Consider the following 19,649-nt stretch of genomic DNA (forward strand, 5'->3'; position numbering starts at 1 on the left):
CCCTCCTTTTTAAATTTTAATTTTATTTACTTGAGAGAGAGAGAGAGAGAGAGAGAGAGAGAGAGAGAGAGAGAGAGAGAATGGGCACACCAGAACCTCCATGCACAGCAAACTCCAGATGCATGTGCCACGTTTATGTATCTGACTTACATGGGCAATGGGGAATTGAGCCTTGAACCAGGGTTCTTAAGCTTCACAGGTAAGCACTGAAACACAAAGCTAACTCTCCAGCCCTTCCTTCCTTTTTAATTGTGGGAAATAATCTGAGAAGTGGTTTTAATTCTTCAATGAGGATGTGGTAGAATTAAGTGGAGAATACATCTGGGCCTGAACTTCTTTTCTTGAGAGGGTTTTAATTACTTTTTTAGTTTTATTACATGTTATACCTACCTTCATGCATTTTGTCTCTTCTAAACTCAGATAAGGTAGGTGATAGGAATCAAGAAATTTACTTATTTTCCATATCTTTCCATTTTTTTGGAATACGTGTTTTTGAAGTATGTTTTAATGACTCTCCCTATTTCATTAGTATTTATTGTAATACCGTTTTCATAATGTTCTCTATTTTTGTTTTGATAAATTTGGCCATTAGTTTATTAATCTTGTTTATATTTTAAAGAAGTATCTAGTAGTTTCTACAATTTTTCAGTTTACAAAAGGAGTTCAGGGCTTGAGAGATGGCTTAGTGGGTAAGCACTTGCCTGTGAAGCCTAAGGACCCTGGTTTGAGGCTCGATTCCCCAGGACCCACATTAGCCAGATGCACAAAGGGGTGCACACATCTGGAGTTCGAGTGCAGTGGCTGGAGGCCCTGGCAAGCCCATTCTCTCTCTCTTTGTCTCTCTGTCTCTCTCTCCCTCATTTTCTCTGCTGCTCTCAAATAAATAAATATTTTAAAAAATGAGTTCAAAGGTTTCTGTACTTATGATTTTATTCCTTTTTGTCTGGCATTTTGGGTTTGAATTGTTGGTTTTCAAAAGTATTCATGTGAATGGTTAAATTATTTAATTTAGATTTCTCTATTTTAAATTATGGCATTTGGAAGTATCAGTTTTCCTCTTCAGACTGTCCTCACTATAGTCCAAACGTTTTGGCAGGTCATGTTTCATTGTCATTTTGTTCAGGATTTTTTAAAATCATTGTTTTTTAAATCATTTATTTTTAAATCATTGATTTTTTAATCTCATTGTTTAATAGTGCATTGTTAAATCTCCAGGAGTTGGTATATTTTGTTTTTGTTTCTCTTGTTGTTGACTTCTACTTTCATTAATTCAGTCAGATATAATACAGGGTGTTATGCCAATTTTCCTGGTCTTGTAGAGGCATGCTTTATGCCATAATGTAGAATCTGCTTTAGAGATGTTTCCATGAGCTGTTGATGTTTGATGTTTGATGTAATATTCTATAAATGCCTGTTAAGTCCATTTGATCTATGGTGTTCTTTATCTCCATTGTTTCTCTACATTTTTGGCTAAATGCTTTGTCTCTTGACTATGTTGTGGCATTAACATGACAATTTATTGTTGTGTTTGTATTTATTTGTTTAATACCAAATAAATTTTGCTCTAAAATTTTGGTGCAATTGTGTTTGGTGCATAAACGTTTATGATAGCAAAAATCTCTTGTATTTTTCCCTTAATGAGTATAAATTGTCAATTTTATCTCTCTTTATAAAGTCTATTTTGTCAGATTGTAGAATAGCTGGACCTAATTGTTTCCCATTTTCATTTTGTTGGAATGTTTTTTGATTTTTTTCTCCTTAAGTTAGTGCCTATCTTTAATCATAAAGGTGAGTTTCTTATAAATAGCAAATAGATGAATTCAGTTTTCTGAGTCAACCTTTTAACTTGCGTCTTTTGATTGGGGAGCTGAGTCCAATAATGATCAGTGTTATAACTGAGAGGTGTGAGTTAATCCCAGTTAAATTGAAGGCTTTTTGACTTTTGAGTTTCCTGTCTTCATATGCTTTATGTCTGCTGAAATTTTGATCATTGTTTTTCTTCCCTCCTGTAGGATTTTGTGTATGTTTGTTCTCTGCTGTATGAACTATTCAGTCCAGTTTTCTCTGTTGGCATGGCTTAACTCCCAAAAACTTATAAAGCCAGCATTTGCCATGGAAAGATATTTTATCTTCTATAATGAGGACTAATTTTGCCAGTACAAAATTTTAGATTGACATCAATGGTCTTTGAAAACTTGAAATAATCAATGCCAAATTCCATTTGCAGAAGCTGATATACTCAGATGGGCTTACCTTTGCAGTGATGATCTGTTTTTCTTTTGTAGCTCTTAGCATTCTTTCTTTGTTTTCTGTGTTTAGTGTCTTATGTATTATGTGACATGAATTTTTTTCTCTGTTTCTTTATATATTGCATTCTGTTTTCCTCTTGTCAGCATATGTGTCAATAGTGCCAACGCTTGTCTCTTGTAAGGTTGTTGATGTGAATGGTAATTCAAGTAACAGTTATTTTCCCTCCTCATCCTCCTTTCTTTCATTTTGTTCCTGCTATTTTAGGCTATGAAGTAATGGATTACAAGTATTTGGCATTACAATTTACATGCATCTGTGATCTGTAGAAAAATATTTCATTAATGAATCCTTGCTTATACTTATCCCTTGTTAGTTAACATTACAATGATATATTGAGCTTACATTTGTTTAAATGGGTTTTAATGTGTTTTTAAGTTGTCCATATGTAATCTATGGTCCACATCTCTTCTAGTAACTTGGAGTTTTGGAATCTCATGTGTTTTCATCATGAATGTGTTAATTGAGGCACTGCCCTTTGCATTTACTTTGGACTTTTCTACATATTTTCATTAATACTGCACTGTACTTCCAGTATACCAGAGTATATTATCTGGGTTTCTATCTCATAAAGTGAGAATTTGTTGTTCCATTGTCAGGATTTCATACCTGAACCACTTCAACTCTTATTAATTATTCTATTGCTTCATATGTTAAGTCTTTCATGTACACAAAAGTATATGACTAATATCATCTAGATTTCCAATATTGTACATGTGTACTATGGATTTTTGATTCTTTCAGATTAAATATCAATTTTTTAGAGTCCCTTTATCTGTCAGCCTTTTTTGTTGTACAGATGTGTGTGTGTGTGTGTGTGTGTGTGTGTGTGTGTGTGTGTGTGATACGTTCATGTGTGTTTGTATCTGTTTGGATGCACATAGTTGTCCAGGCATATGGAGGACAAAGGACAAACTCAAACTCAGATGCCATCTATCTCTATTGAAACAGAGCCTCTAATTGGTCTGGATCTCACCAATTAGGTTATAATGAAAAATCAGAAAACCCCTGAGCTGTCTGCACAGTACTGTCATTACAGGCCAAAAAAAAAAAAAAAATTGTCTGTTTGTTATCAAACAATGGAATACTGTCTTGTGTTTTACTATGCTTTACATAGAGGGTTTTACTTTCAACGTATTAATCTAAGGAACATATGGGGCTGTGAGTATGGATATTTCTCCTGTTTATGGTACATTATTTTTTTCCTGAAAGCATTGCAGTTGACATAAAATTAAATATGATTTCCTGTTCTTCTTGGTCAATCTGCAAAACACAAATTTACTTGTGGTAATTTGTATGTGAATCAATAGCACATTCTTACCAGTTAGCTTTACTCTTGGCCATCAGTCACTGGATAGTCCAGTTTTCTAATTGATGGCATCCGGTTACATTTTTCATGGCATTTCTTATTTGTTCATAATCAATATGCGATTAAAATTATATTTCATGGAAGAACTTGCTGCCTGGTGTGGTAGCATTTTCCTAGGCTAATAAACTAACACGAATGTTGTAAGTACTCATTTGATTTCTTTTAATTACAATTCTTTCTTTGAGCAACAACAAACATTTTCATTTAAAATGCATTATATTGCACTTGCATTAAAAAGGAAAAGGGGAGTCATCAGGCTCTGAAACTCCATTCATATATGTATAAAGTATGTAAGAGGAGGGAACAGAATGAGGTAGACAACACTTTACTCTGGTAGGCATATTAGTGAACTAGAAGGCTCCAAAATGCTTCTTGGTATTGGAATATCTAGGAAGCATGCCCATAATTCTCTTCTTTAACCACCTTTGCATATTATTCTTATGCAGTAGTATAACGTTGATACATTTGTGTAGGAAAAAGTAAAGAAAATTAATTCAGTCAAAGGATATGTAATAATATTGCCTGGACAGTTCATGCTTTTATAATTTTATAAAATAAGAAATAGATTTTTGGACATGGAAATAGCCCACTTGGTAAGGTGCTGGCATTGCATTCATGAAAACAAGAATTCAATCCCCTATATCCACAAAATTTATTTTGAATGCGAACTAGAATTAAAATCTACCAGTATAAAAATGTTAAGCTTATTACATAGCAAGCAGATTAGTATACAACTAAACATATTCTTGAGTTTATTTACTAGGCAAACTATGAGGTGTGATTATTTTTACACTCCAAATCTTCCACTAAAACAAATGTATATGCTTTCACTTATATGAAGATAACAAATATCACATAGAATTTGTATACTAATGTTTAAATATTCAATCACTTATCAAAGCATTCATTCAAGTAGAGACAGTCTCTTCCAGAAATAGATCTCTGACCACTGGATGACCACTTGAACATGACTGAAAAGAGATATGTATCTCCTGAGCCAAACAGAAATCAATCATGTATATTTGAAAGGCTTAAGAAATCCCTGAATTTATGTGGCTACCAGGGAAAATCATGGAGAACATATTACATATTGTCCTGCCCAATATTCCTGGATATGAATTTAAAACAAAATTGGCATGTGAATACTTGAAGTAGAAACTCCTGCATAGCAATATTAACATTGAATAGAGTAAAGAGACAGAGGATGGGGAAAGCTTTTTTTTTTCTTCTTAACTATCTTGTGGAGGGAGAAAGCTGGAGATAAAACAATCAACCATTTTCCACAAAAGATACAATCAAATCAATAAGTGAATAATCAAAGGAGCAGACACATTTCAAGAAAAATACAATAATATGCTAAAAAAAATAATCAAGTGGCAAGTACATAATCAAGTACAAGTGGCTTAGTGGTAAAGGCATCTGCCTACAAAGCCAAAGGCCCTGCTTCTGTTCCCCAGTACCCACGTGTCTGAAGTTCTCTTGCAGTGGTGGAGGTCCTGGCACACCTATTCTCTATCCACTTTCTCTCTTTTTCTCTGCCTCTTTCTCATTGTCTTTCTCTCTCTCTCAAATATATAAATAAAAATAAAAAAGATTAAAGTGTGTGTAGTCCTGAAAATGTAAAGCAAAGTAAAATTAAGAATCTATTTCACTGAAGGAAATATGAGTGCAATGTCCAAATGACAATCAATAAACACTAGTGAGAACATGAGGAAAAAGTAAAATATTATACTTTTTGTGTCATTAGTTTATGTCACTGTCAGTACCTACATTGTGACTACAACTAAAGTAAAAAGAAAATTATTTGAGGCAACTGTGTCACTACTGAGCATAAACATACAGTAAAGAAAGTCAGCACACATCAAAAGCACCGGCAGCTCATAGCTAGGTAAAGCAGTACGCATTTGCACTTATGTTCACATGAATGGTTGACTAAAATATAGTACATATATTTAACATTTTCTCTTTTGAAATTAATAGGAATTCATTCATGTCATATGCAGGAAGATTGAGTCAGGACTTCAGAGGCTAAATCAATGAGCCAGACACAAAAGCACAGTTTCTTCCTGAATACTGAAAGTGGGATATTAATACTACGTAATCAGATAGCAGTAGAAGTTCCATAAAGCCAGGGTCACAGTACAACAAAGACAGAGAAGAGATGCAGGGTAAGAAGAAGTTCTGGATATGTACTGTCATATTCAATGCAAGTATATACACAAAGTCTCAATGAATCACAATAGTATAAAAATAAATTAGTCACCTAATGTACTTATTATGCAAAAAGAAGCATATGAATGATTACAGTTATTTCCATGACTGATGGCATATTTATATATATGGAATATTTATAGTAAAAATGTCCTGTGATTATATTGAAGGTATAGGAAGGTTAGTATGAACATCAGAAAGTTTGCATTATGAATGATAGTCCACCCTACTTTATATAAAAATATATCACCAATTATATCATAGGGATAGTTAGTTAAGAACAACTGTAGACCACTGCTTAATTTTAATTTTTCATTAGGAATATTAAGAATACATATAATTTTTTATAAATATTACTTATTTTGTTGCAATTGCAGTAGTTCCAAGTGGAGAGAGAGAGAAAGAGTGACGGCACCACACACACACACACACACACAGATAGAGTGAGAGAGAATGACGGTGCCAGGTCCTCTTGCTACTGCAAACAAATTCCACGTGCATGTGCTACTTTGTGCACATGACTTTAAATGGGTACAGGGGAATTCAACTCAGGCTGGCAGACTTTGCAAGAAAGCACCATCACTTACTGAGCCAACTCCCCAGTCATAGATATTTGGACATAATCACCTCTCTTTACATTCTCTTTCTCCCTTCAACTGACCCTTTTTTAGATTCCAACTAACCACTCTTCTATTTCCATGTCTTTGTGTGTATTTGTGTATGTGACACTTGAATTTTACTAGAGTTGCTTGCATGAGCACACATGTGGGTTAATATAGGAGCATGGGCAAGTTACCAGTGGGTATATTGGTGAAGAAGTATCACCTTTGTGTACTCAATACACACATATCTCAAGTAACATTTGTTAAAATAAAAAATTCAAAATTTAAAAAGTTATTTGAGTGTCTGGAGAGATGCCTCAGTGAATAAAGCACTCACTGCTAAAGCTCAGGTACGTTCCTCTGGTCCCCAGACCTTATGTAGGAAGCCAGAAGCTGTGGCAGGTTTCTGTAGTTCCACCACACTGAGGCTGATGCAATATATGGGACAGAGACAAGAGAATATTTTGGAAGGTGAAGGCAAATAGGGCACAAAAAGCATTAGCATGAGCAAATATGCAATCACACATGCACAAATAATAATGAAAATTTAATCAAAATTCTAAAGTGTCATTACACAAAGAAGTTAGAAATATAAGCAAAAATAAGTGAGAAGCAAAGCAATCAACAATCAGCATTTCTCAGCTTTTCAGGAAAAGATTAAATTTAAATATGGAAATTGTTAGAATTCATTTGTCGTTTTTCTGAATCAAACATATTAATATGATATACATCAATGTGCACACCTAAAATTTCATGAATTTAAGATTTTATCTACTAAGACACAATAGTTGAGATAATCATCTTAAAAAGAGGAAAGGTTTTATTGTCCTCAGAGGCTGGGAGATTTCAATCCACAATTTGGGGTTTTGGTATCTAGTGCTTTCGTGAATGTAGAAGACCAGAGGATCATAGGGAAGTGGTGTACCAAAACACTCATGTCACTTTAGGGATGTAAAGAAGAAAATGATGGAAACATTGAGATTCCACAATGTATGTTGGGAGGTCACTGCCTGCATGTGAAATTTCCCCAGTGCATCACTTCAGTGTCTCACAAGCTTCCAGCATGTGACATAGTATCCAATCACTTACCACACAGGCTCTTAGAATATGACACTGTTAAACTACACCCCTGCTTTAATGTTCCCAAATTATATCAAAGAAGCTACAATGTTCATTCACCAAACAAGTATTATAAAACGTATAATAAAGTATTATTGAAGCTACCACGAGAGAAATTCATCTTGCTTAGGTAGTGAAATTCTCAAGTGGAAATTCATAGATGAGCAGGAACATAAAACATAATTTATTGAATTGCATATAAATTTCCCATTAAATATACAAATGAAATAACTAGGTATAACTAATAATTGTTCATATAACTGATTTCCTTTAAAATCACATCACTGTATTGGTTAAAGATGTAACAAATGAAGCCTAGAGATGCAATGGCAGAAGTATATGCAAACCATTTCTATATCTGATCTGGGAGAAAATACCTATGGTGTGGATATGCTGAAGAATAAACAAAAGGAAGCGTGTGACCTTGTAACCATTGAAGACAGGAGCAAATAACACAATACTGGGTCTGAGATAGTTTGTATCACAGACCCGAACCTAAAAAAATTTTGAAAAACAATATGTAAAATATTTTAGGAAAAACCCAGCAAATCTGGTTCTTAAATAGATCAATGATTATCCTAAATTCTCCCTTAAAATTCTCAAAATAGTGTTTTATGTAAAGCCAAGTTTACAATATTGGGTCATGATATTTATAATGGGAATAGAGATAAAAATGATAAAATTCATCTCTTTTCACAGAATGTCCACAAATACTTAGATGTCAGGAGAAGGAAGCACAATACAGGAGGTTTCATGGTACCAGATTTCAAAATATACTACAGAGCCATGCTAAGAAAAATGTCGCAGTCTCACAAAATTAGTCAAGGACACAATGTGATTTAATGGAAGGGTCACAATATGAACCAGGCTCGTACATCCACTCACATTGGACATAGGTCACCAAAATGTATATTGGAGAAAAGTTTTAGTTCTAATGAATCTAGGAAAAAGGAATATTCACATGGTGAGGAATGGAGTAATACCTCCAGACCACATTTCTTACAAATATTAACTCAAAAAGAATAAGGCGCCTTTACATGAGGCAAGTAATTCTTGCTAGATAAAACCATGGGAATTACTTCAACATATAGGTGTAGGCTTGGGACATTTGGGAAACTATTCCAAGAATTCCAGGTATCTAGCAAGCTTTGATAAATGAGATTGCATGAAAAATACAACCTTTCACACAGCACAGGAAAAAAAACCACACAAATTGCCCTATTAAGAACAATTTACAGCAATTCATGGAGAAGAACTCATACAGAGAATGTATTAAAATGCAACAATAAAACAAAAATGTATGAGTGAACCAAACAATAAATGGGTACATTGACCGGTCAGTCTGAATAGGAGAAGAGCTACACATGACCTGTAATTAAAGAGCAAATGAATATAATACTTAATCATTAGGATGATATTTAACAAATGACCACTGAACTCCATCTAAACCAGTCAAGTAACCATCATACACACAAGCAAAGTACAAGAAAGTCTGGTGAGGACCCAGGAGGAATACCTGACTTTTCCTGCTGGGAATGTAAGCCTCTAATATCAGTATCATTAATGATCCACCAAAATTTTTCTGATGGTGATACAAAGTTCTGTTAAATGGTTATGCACAATGCACTATAAACTCCTACAGTATCCAGCTCTACCTCCTTGTGCACATACTTGAAGGGGTCTAAATCAACCCAGTATAGAGTCACCTGGTATCTAATTCCTGTCAGCATTTTTCCCAGCAGCTGTATTATGGAATCATAGTAACTGCTCACCCACAGGCAAGCAGATGTGGAATGTGGGCACATGTACACAATGAAGCTCAGCTTATTCAGCATAAGAACACAATGATGGTATTCACTCCAAAATGAGTGGATTTGGAAATTATTATACTATGCAAAGTGCTGCAGCTAAGTTCACATTGCTGACACAAAACACACAACCAAAGCCAGCTTGTGAGAGGAAATGGTTTATTTTGGCATAGCAACTAGAGGGTAAACTCTGTCATTACAGGAAACATTGTCGTCTGTGCAAAGGCTGGATATCACTTCCCTGCCAGCATCAGGGGGATAACAGCAACAAGAAAGTATGCCAAAATTACACAGTAAGCCAGTGCTAATAAACCATCGAGGCCTACCCCCAGTAATACTCCTCTTTCAGTTAGACTCCACCCCAAATTTCCATCAGCCAGGGCTCAAGCTTGCAGAACACATGAGTTTATGGGGGACAACTAACTCAAATCACCACATTCCACCCTGGCCCCATAAGTTGCTAGCCATGTTTGTAAAAGGCATTGCATTCAGTTGACCTTTAAAAGTCCCCATAGTTTTATCAATCCTAACACTGTACAAACATACCAATAGTGCAAGGTCTCTTAATGGTTATCTGTAAAACTAAAAATAAAATAATGCCACCGAGTAAACATTAAAATTGCAAATGATGGCATAGAAAAGTAAAGAAACATTGAACAAGATTTAAAAGAAATGGGCAAACAAATTCTGTACCTCCATGTCCAACAACACTAACCAGTGAAAATTGGCTGAGGTTTCCACTTTTGCCCCTCCAGATGGTCTGCTCCCACACTGGGAAAAACTTTATCCCAAATCAGCAGTTCTCTTTAGCAGCCATCTCATAGATCTGGTAACTCCATTGGGTCTCTAGTGCAGCCCAGGGTTCATCCTTATGAAGCCATTGGACCTCCATGTAGGCACTTCCAATAGTTCTTCCTCACATTACTCATGGCCATTCCCCACCCCTAAAAGAAAAAACAACAACAACAACAACACCCAAAACCATGTTGCAAATCCAAAGTTCCTTTCTGTCAATTGTTAATACTGCATAACAAAGTACTAGACAGGCTGCCAATCTTGTTAGTCCAGGAGAGAATAAAGCCAGATTTAGGGGCAAGACACACTTTCAGCATTCAGGCCTTTTAAGTCAGCATTTTCCTGGCTGTCCCAATGGAGAACAGCTGGACTAGTGTCAATTGTTATGATGTCTCAAACATTTGCAGCTGAACTGAGCTTCTCTCTTTGGCCCTAAGCTTTTGTCTCTTTCTGTGCCATATTCATCTACTCATACCAGTCCATTTCTATGCCACACAACCCTGCATAAGTTCTCAGGACATAGTCAATGAGAACATAGCAAGTATGTCATACATACTGTTTTTTGTTTGTTTGTTTGTTTTTGGTTTTGCAAAGTAGGGTATCACTCTAACCCAGACTGACCTAGAATTTTCTATGTAGTCTTAGGGTGGCCTCGAACTCACAATGATCCTCCTACCTCTGCCCACCAGCATACATACTATGTATAATCCAGTATCTACAAAGTTTCTTCCTCCCTTCATGAGCCAATCCTCATACTCCATAGTTCTTGCTGCCTGAAAGTAATTGTCCATAAAACTGCATTCAGCACTGAAAGGTATCTCTTAGACTAAGGTTTCAAAACCTTCCAAATTCTTCCCACAAATGAGCCCCAAAGATCATACAATATATATGAATGTAAATAATGTAATGTAGTAATTAATAGGTGACACAATATAATCAAGCCAGGCACTTGGAGCAGAAGAAAAGTCCAGTAGTGTTTTAATGACAAAATCCAATGAAAGACATTATTGAGGTCTGGAGGGATGGTTTAACAGTTAAGGAGTTTGCCTGCAAAGCCAAAGGACCCAGTTCGATTATGCAGGTCACACATTAGCCATATGCACAAGGTGGCACATGCATCTGGAGTTCATTTGGAATGGCTGAAGGTCATGGTGTGTTCTTATCTCAATGTCTCTCTCCCTCTTTCCAAAAAAGATAACATAGGAGAGAAGCGGCTTTACATTCATGATGTATCTTACAGCTTATTATCTTCACCCAAAAATATAATGTGAACATGGTCAAAATGAATACACTATTAGAACATTAGATGATATCTTAAATTTATACAAGTTACATTTATCTATCTATCTATCTATCTATCTATCTATCTATCTATCTATCTGTCTATCTATCTATCCAGCCATCTACCTATTATGTATCTATCTATTTCTCTATATCTTTATATGTATATGAGATAATAGTTTATCAAAATATATAAACATGTTAATAAAATTGAACATCCATTTGTCATGGGATATTAGTATTATGGGAGGACATTTTGTCAATATTTTTTTCCTAAAACTAAAAACAATTAAAAATCAGTTTCTAAGGGTCATAGATATGAAAGGTAGGTGACCTTCAGGGTCATCAAATTCTAAGATTGAAGACTGGGTAGTAGCTAAGTAAAAGAAGTCAGAAGTGAGATGGGTCAGAGCGATGGGAGGAGAATAGTTATCCAAAATCATGTACATGTATGAACCAAGAATAATAACATGTATATGCAAGCTTGTTTGAGTGCAGCAGGAGTTATGTTACATGGTAGACATGCTAGTTAGACTTATGTAATATTTGTGAAGTCAACTTATTTGAGGTAACCCAGGCCCAGAAAGCCAAATTGTCACATGTCTCTCTCATATGTAGATCCTAGCTACAAATGATTGAAAGTTTATGTGAGCAGGAATAAAACTCAGTAACAGAGGTCAGTAGCTAGAAAGGGGATATAAAAGGAATAGATGGGGAGGAGAGACTTTATAGGGTGATATAGTATATATGTAAGCAAAAGAACAGACTAATGAGGGTGAAAAGGCCTAACTGAGGTCAGGGGAAGAGATTCAAGGAAGGGAGGAGGGAGGGCTGATCAAAATCTAAGAGGTTATAAATAAGTCATGTGGAAATGTACATTTTTGGACAATGGGACACTCAGAAGTCATAGATTGCTCTAGAAAATTTTTGGTGCTAGTGATAGGATACCTTCCAGTGAGGCCAGGGAGATCCCTGATGCCCCAAAGCATTACAGACCATTGCCTAGGCTCTTGGTTTCCCACCAGGAATAGATGGTAAGACCCTATTGCTGAAACCTACGCATACTTGGGCTGCAAGGTCACTGAGAAGCCCTGCTGGAGCTGAACTGAAAACCTCTTCCATGTAGACCAGCTGACAGAAAGCTAGAAAAAGTCATGCTTCATGCAGTTCAATGAGAGAGAGAGAGAAATCACCAATGAAGATACTCAATAGTGGACACTGCATGCCTTAAATTTGGTGAGCCAGGCAAATGATCCAATGAGTTCAATAATGGCATGTCGGTTATAGGAGCAACAAGCTACTTTCTAATTGATCTGGAGACCTGCTCCATGGGAAGTAATGCATCGTTGACACTGAAAACCTACAACAGGGGTTACTCATGAGCCCTAGGGGTGTGGTGTCTGGCTAAATGTGTTCACTGTGTTCACCAAACTGCCTTGCAAGCACTTCTATTAATGTTTTTACCCATATATTAATGCTACTTTCACTTTTGGTTAGAAAATCTTCTCTTTTCAGATGCAATTACCTTGGGATAACTCAGAAGACACCATAGTGCTGAGAAGTAATGGAGGAGTGCTCAGTGCTGAAATATCTCTATCATACCTTCCAAGGCTCAGGGTCCATTTCAGAAGAGGTGACAGAAAGAATGTAAAAGTCAAAGGAAGGGTAGGAATCCTTACAATGCACTCCTCCAGATACTAAATGGCTTGGATACCCATGACCTCACTGTGCCTGAAACTACCTACAGAAGTCCTTCACAACAGGTGGACAAGATGATGATCTTCATATAAAAGAGAGACTGGTTGAGAGGGAAATGTGTATGATGGAGAGTGGAGGGTCATAGGGGAAAGTGTGCAGAGGGAGGGAATTACCATGGGTTATTTTCTACAGTTATGGAAGTTGTCAATAAAAATTAAATTAAATTAAAATAGAAGAAAGGGTCTGGAAGTCCCCAGACAGTTAGCTCATCTAGTGCAAGAAGATGCTACACGTGCTACTGGGGGAAAATGGCCAACAAGGACTCCAGGTCTACTCAGCAGCAAACTACCTGACGTGATGCTCACCCAAGTACAATAGTGGCACACAGGCATAATGGTTTACCAACTCCTCTTGGATTGGCTAACAGATCTGCTATGTGGAACTGAAATCCTAACTGGAACTGGAAAACAAGTCAGAATCAGATGTAAATAACAACTTTGTTCTCCAATTTCAAGCTCCAAACAATTTTGAGCTACAAGAGGGCCTACACACCTATTAAATTCTCTCTAAACTAATAATGGTTATCTCTTTTATCCAGTGCTGACTTAACTGTCCATTGGAAAGTCTGCTTCTCTTTGTCAGATGGATGCAGAATTTGAGGATAGAGCCAGCCCAGGGCACCTCATCAGGGCTCCAGCTTAAACCATAGAGTAATTGGGGAGATAAGCAAGAATGCTGCTTTCATGGTGAACCTGGTATCAGCACAAGGGTGAAGGAGATAGACACAGATAATAATCAATTCCTACCAAACCAGAGACCCAGAGACACAGAGGCTCCAAAGATCTCATCACTGAAGTAGACCTAAAAAACCCAACATGGTCCAGGGGAATTCAAGGAAGAAGGGGCAGAAAGATTGTTGGATCCACAAGTTGGGACATTGTACACAGACACATTGTTTCTTCCCCATAACTGATTGCTACCCCCACAATGCATGACCCACAATACCCATGGGGAAAACTGGCATCCCCAAATAGGAGTGTCCCTTTGGAGGGGGCACAGGCATGAGTGTAAGTATGGTACCAACATGTGCTGTTTACACACTGAATATGTACATAGCTAATAAAAAATTAAAATTAATAGTAAAAAAGAAAAAGTTAAAATTAGTATGTTTTGAAATAGACAAGTTTTGCTACATTTGTTCTTTAGGTAAAAGCTTGCTTCTTTTATGAAATAAGATCAAGAGATAAAAATTGAGAGCCTGGCGTGGTGGCGCACGCCTTTAATCCCAGCACTAGGGAGGCAGAGGTAGGAGGATTGTCGAGAGTTCGAGGCCACACTGAGACTACATAGTGAATTCCAGGTCAGCCTGAGCCAGAGTGAGATCCTACCTTGAAAAACCAAAAAAAGAAAAAAAAAAGAAAAAAAATTATTGAGAAAATTTACTACAGGACAAGGAACAGAGGCATATATACCATATTACATAAGTGAGTTCTCTGTACAAATAAGAACTACAAATTGACCGACCCAATAGAACATGATAAAGGCAGATGTCACCTAACAGAGCTCTACTGCATTTGAAATGACATAGTCTAAGCAGAAGGAGGCCTAATGTCTTTGAGATGAACTGTGTAAACCACAATGTATTGAGCATATTATAAGCCAGGACCTTTATCTGCGTTAGCATATTTAAACCTTGTAACAACCATAAGTATCACTATTCTTACTTAGATGAAGAAACAGAGAGAAAGCTTTTCTTAAATATCTTATATTTAAAGCATCCTTACCCTTTGGAATTTTCATTTTTCTGGGAGAACTTAAATATATGAACAAATAGTAAATTGGGCCCCAAATTATCATCACAGTTGTAACCTGTCCTATGTAAGTTAACACAAACATTATTAACAGCTATAGAATTACATTCTGGAAAAATAATCATGCATCTTAGCCCTGTCTGATTGGTGAAATGTAGGCTATCTGGAGCCTAGGGTATGTTATCCACTGAGCATTTTGTGTACTATTTTTCTTAGGATTCGATAAAAATCTCATTCACAAAAAAGGAGAGGGGCTGGAGAGATGGCTTAGCAGTTAAATTCCTTGCCAACAAAACCAAAGGACCCAGATTCAATTCTTAGGACCCATGTATGCCAGATGCACAAGGTGACACATGAATCTGGAATTCATTTACAGTGGCTGAAAGCGCTGTTGCATTCATTTTCTATCTCTCCCTCCCCCTCTTTCTAAATCTCTCTCAAATAAATAAAATAAATAAATATTTTTTAAAAAGGAAACATTACATTATGACCTAAATAATATGTATAAGTCCTGCAACAATACATTGATTCAAATTAAAGAAAAAATGGTCTAGACACCAATGTAAAAGCAAACACTTTTGTCTCACACACGGGGGGGGGGGGGGTGTGTGAATAGCTACATCCTAGTACACTATGAAGCTACCTGCACAGAAGGGCCTGTTGCAGTCAGGTTCGCATTGCAGGCAGAAATCAGATGACCATGAGCAGCTTTTGGGAATAAAGGGCTTATTTTGGCTTTCAGACTTGAGGAGATGTCCCATGAGGGCAGGGAAAAGAATGGGATGAGAAGAGGGTACACATCACACCCTGGCTAACATAAAGTGGACAACAGGAACAGGAGAGTATGCCAAACACTGGCAAAGGGAAACTGGTTACAATGCCCATCAGCCTGCCTCCAACATCACACGGCCTCCAAGAGGTGCTGATTCCCAAATCTCCATCATCTGGTAACGTCGCCTTCAGAACACCTATGGTTTTTGGGGGGCACCTGAATCCAACCACTCCAGAGCCCTACAGCTTGACATGATCAGAAGCTATGAACAGGGAGATCCGTAAACGTTCCTGTGAGATCTCCTCCTGTCATCAGTGAACATGGCTACAGGATCCATGTTTGATTTCCCATAAAATCAGAACAGGGTAATATTTCCACCATCATGATATCTACTTATTTCTGGAATACTTGACAATTAGAAGTGCAGTGAAATAGCAGGAGGGAGAACAGGAAAGGAGTTTTATTCTCTTTCTAAGAACATGGAGCATGTGAGGTGCTATGTGACCCATAGAGATGGGCAAGAGCAAACAGGCATAACTGGCAATGCACTTATCAAGGAACTTCTCAAAAGATGTAATTAATGCATGAAAATGCTTTCCTTGGTTTAGTGTTCCTCTTATTCCTTATGAATTTAGGGTGACTGAAACAAGCCTTGCGACCCCCAGAATCCAGTGCTGAGAGGATGTGTCACCTCAATGTGAAAAGCCAGTATAATTGTACTTATATTCTTTCAGTTATAGTCAACATGCCCAGGGCACATGACTGGAAGAAGCAGTCACTGAGGCCCGTTGGTCTCTCAGATGAAAGTGAGAGCAGGAGAGGATTTGGAGGCACCCCAGTCTCACTGCTAATGAACACAGAAAATATCTCTACCCAACATCCAGCATTATAAGGCTGTTGGGTCAAACTGAAATTACTTTGCTGTATTCAAAATCAAGATATGCACTCTGTTCAAATTATAGAGGTTTCCCTGATTTCTTTTACCACTAGGACCCTCACTTAGAATTTTGTTTTCATTTCCCATTATTAAATTTAGCTATGAATTTCTCTGACAATCTACCTAATATAGATGTCTGTTCACTTGATATCCCTGTGTTCCAAATTCTACTAAATCAAGAAAGGATTTTTTGGTCACCCATACCATCTTTCCCTAGAAATCCACATTATACCAGAACCTCTCCTTATGCCTCTGTTAACTCTAACTAATTATTTTCAGACATGGGAATCTGAAACCTGCTCCTTTTCTCTCAATTTGCAATTGCCAATCATACATCCAGTACAGAGCACAATCTTTTTTTTTTTTTTGAAATAGTAGAATTGGTTATAGCAGATTTATCCAGCTTACACATAGTATTATTAGCAATGCTATTAAGTATCAACAATGAGAGTACTTATGCCAATGACAAGAGAATGGAGGCAAGAACATCCGCTACTAAAAGATTCTGCACCCCTGACATCACAAAACACTGCACCACCATTAGCATCACTGTGTGCACATTGGTCACAGTTTGAAAATACTTTTTATAAAATCACTGGAAAAGAGGGGAATATATACTAAGAAAACCTAGAAATATAGGGGAGTAGACAAAATGCTGTACCAAACAATGTAAGATACGGACCTTTTCCATAATTGCAAAGGTAACCTGTAGTGAAAAATACACCCCTGCTTTCAAATGTTAGTGGCCAGCATTGGAAGCCACTGCTGCTTTAGGATTTTTGACCAGGACAGCATTCAGTGCCTTCACTGACATCCCATTTATACCAGAAGGGCAGACACAGATTCACAATTGACTAAGTGCCAGCTTCTTTCATTAATTAGAATGTTTAGCAAATACCTGAAATTCATAAAATTCAAATTGGTGGCCGTGCATGTGTCACAGTGATGCACAATAACCTCACAGAGCATGAACTCCGTCAGTGGGTGGCTGTCTTGTACCTGTGCTCAATGTCAGATCCATAGGTCACAGAGCACACATGTCATTACGTGATGCTGCCACATCATTCTAATGAGTCACTAGGTATTTACCTGAGTGGTTTTCCCTTTCAAGTGTGGCACAGAGGTAAGTGACCCTTCTGAGGCCTTTTTGGAACTAATGCCAGTGAAGAAACACTGGAGACACAAAGGGACAACACTTGGCTGAAGCAGCTTACCCCTGAACACAGTCACTGAAACTATTTCTGAGAAGATCACTGAGTACATGCCTTGGGGTTAGCAACAGAAGGAAACCTGTGAGGAAGCCAGGCAGAGAGGACTGTCTCTTTCCACTCCTACCCTTTTAGGTGAGGTGTGGAAAGAAACACAAAACACTGTGGCTCATTACAAGAACAAAATGATTTTTGGTCACATTATATGGATGTCATTGGAGGTAATATGACAAAGACCTACAGTGTTAGACAATCAGCCACATACAATTTATGCATCAACAGGTGATGATAACATACAGAAAATGAAGCAACTACAAGGGCACTTACTTTTCATTAAGAAGGTACATGAAAAATCCTTTTGGTATGTGCTCTTTCTGTAAATAAATATCAAAAATGCAGTCATCCTGCAAACCTTCAAAAATGTGCTTTTGGGGATTTGTTCTCCAAAAGCACCTGCTTCCAGTGAAACTGCCAAATAGGTGTGGAAAGTTCAAGAGCAAAGAGACAAAAACCATGGAGAACCTCTTCTCCATGTCTTTCTGAGACATATACGTGACCAGAGGTAAGACATGTTCTGTCATGCAGATATTCATCATACATGAGATGTGTTCTTGCATGTCCAGGGGTGTCTGTTTTATCTATGTGTCTGAATGGAAAGGCCGCTCATCTTCCCATGTGACTTTCCACAAACTCTGTTCTCTCCTCTCTGGAGGAATATGAAACTCTGCCCTGGGCGTCTGCATCTGAGGTCCCCATCCCAGTGACAAACAGAGGCTGAAAAACATGTTGTGAAGATTCTCTTCTGCCTCAGGGGCCATGACCTCACTCATGACCACAGACGCCTGCTCGAGAATGAGTTAATCTGATGAAATATTTTCCCTGGTCTGTGCCAATAGTGATTTGTTTGCAGAACAGTTGAAATGATGTAAGTGGATTACATCAGAGGGTCCAAGAAACATGTGAATTGAAAGGATCAGAAAGGGTCTATGGGAGTCAGAGCTCAGGCAGAACCATGGGCCCTACATAGTTAACTGCCAAACACAGGCAGTGGCTTGCATGTGCCCAGTGTACAGTCACCCAGAGAATTCACAATCAGTATGTCAACCATGCCCTGATAATTACTAGTCACATGGGGAGTATCCTAACAACTGTAGCTGCTTTCCAATGTTTGCATTACCAATCATGAAACTCCCAATTCATGGTGAATCAAACCCTGTCTGGTCAGTCCCTCAATGTCAACACAGACACTAAGCTTCACATGGATTCCCACACCATGAGTCCCTCCCTGCTGCTCAATCCCCATGGATATTTATTTTGTGGCGATGTCTTTATTCATCTAAAACATTGCCTTTCTCCATTGTTTGTGCTTATCTGCATATAACTTAATGTCTAAAAAAACATCCATATATTTAAAGGTAGGGAATAAAGTCCTTGGAGAGAATTAAGAGGCAGATGCAGAAAAACAAAAAGGGGGTTCCATTATGGAGGGAGGCAGAAATTTAATCCTTCATGAGAGAAAATATCTAGGATAATGCCTAGAATATATGTCTATTTTTCTTCTTTTATTAGTGAGCATCCAAAATAGTGGATTTCACAAGGATATTTCCATACACATATAACATTGTATTCCACATTGTGCATTAACCACACCCCTGTTCTCTCTTTCCACTGGTTCCCATCCTCAACCCAAATGTCTCTTCTCTGCTTTTGTATCACGAGTTTACATGTCAG

The 19,649-nt window shown here is 37.4% G+C and overlaps 1 protein-coding gene across 1 annotated transcript in view; it reads right to left on the reverse strand.

Annotated features, from left to right (window-relative positions):
* Positions 1-18,535, reverse strand: part of LOC101617402 (vomeronasal type-2 receptor 116-like) — a 40,626-nt gene extending 22,091 nt beyond the window's left edge. The window contains exons 1-2 of the mRNA XM_045134732.1: positions 18,246-18,535; positions 14,975-15,064 (exon numbers count right to left, since the gene is read on the reverse strand). Of these exons, the coding sequence (XP_044990667.1) occupies positions 14,975-15,064; positions 18,246-18,535 (380 nt within the window). The remainder of the gene's footprint in view (positions 1-14,974; positions 15,065-18,245) is intronic.
* Positions 18,536-19,649: the final 1,114 nt, after the last annotated feature.

Source organism: Jaculus jaculus, chromosome 15, assembly GCF_020740685.1.
Source record: "Jaculus jaculus isolate mJacJac1 chromosome 15, mJacJac1.mat.Y.cur, whole genome shotgun sequence".
In the NCBI taxonomy this organism is placed as follows: domain Eukaryota; kingdom Metazoa; phylum Chordata; class Mammalia; order Rodentia; family Dipodidae; genus Jaculus; species Jaculus jaculus.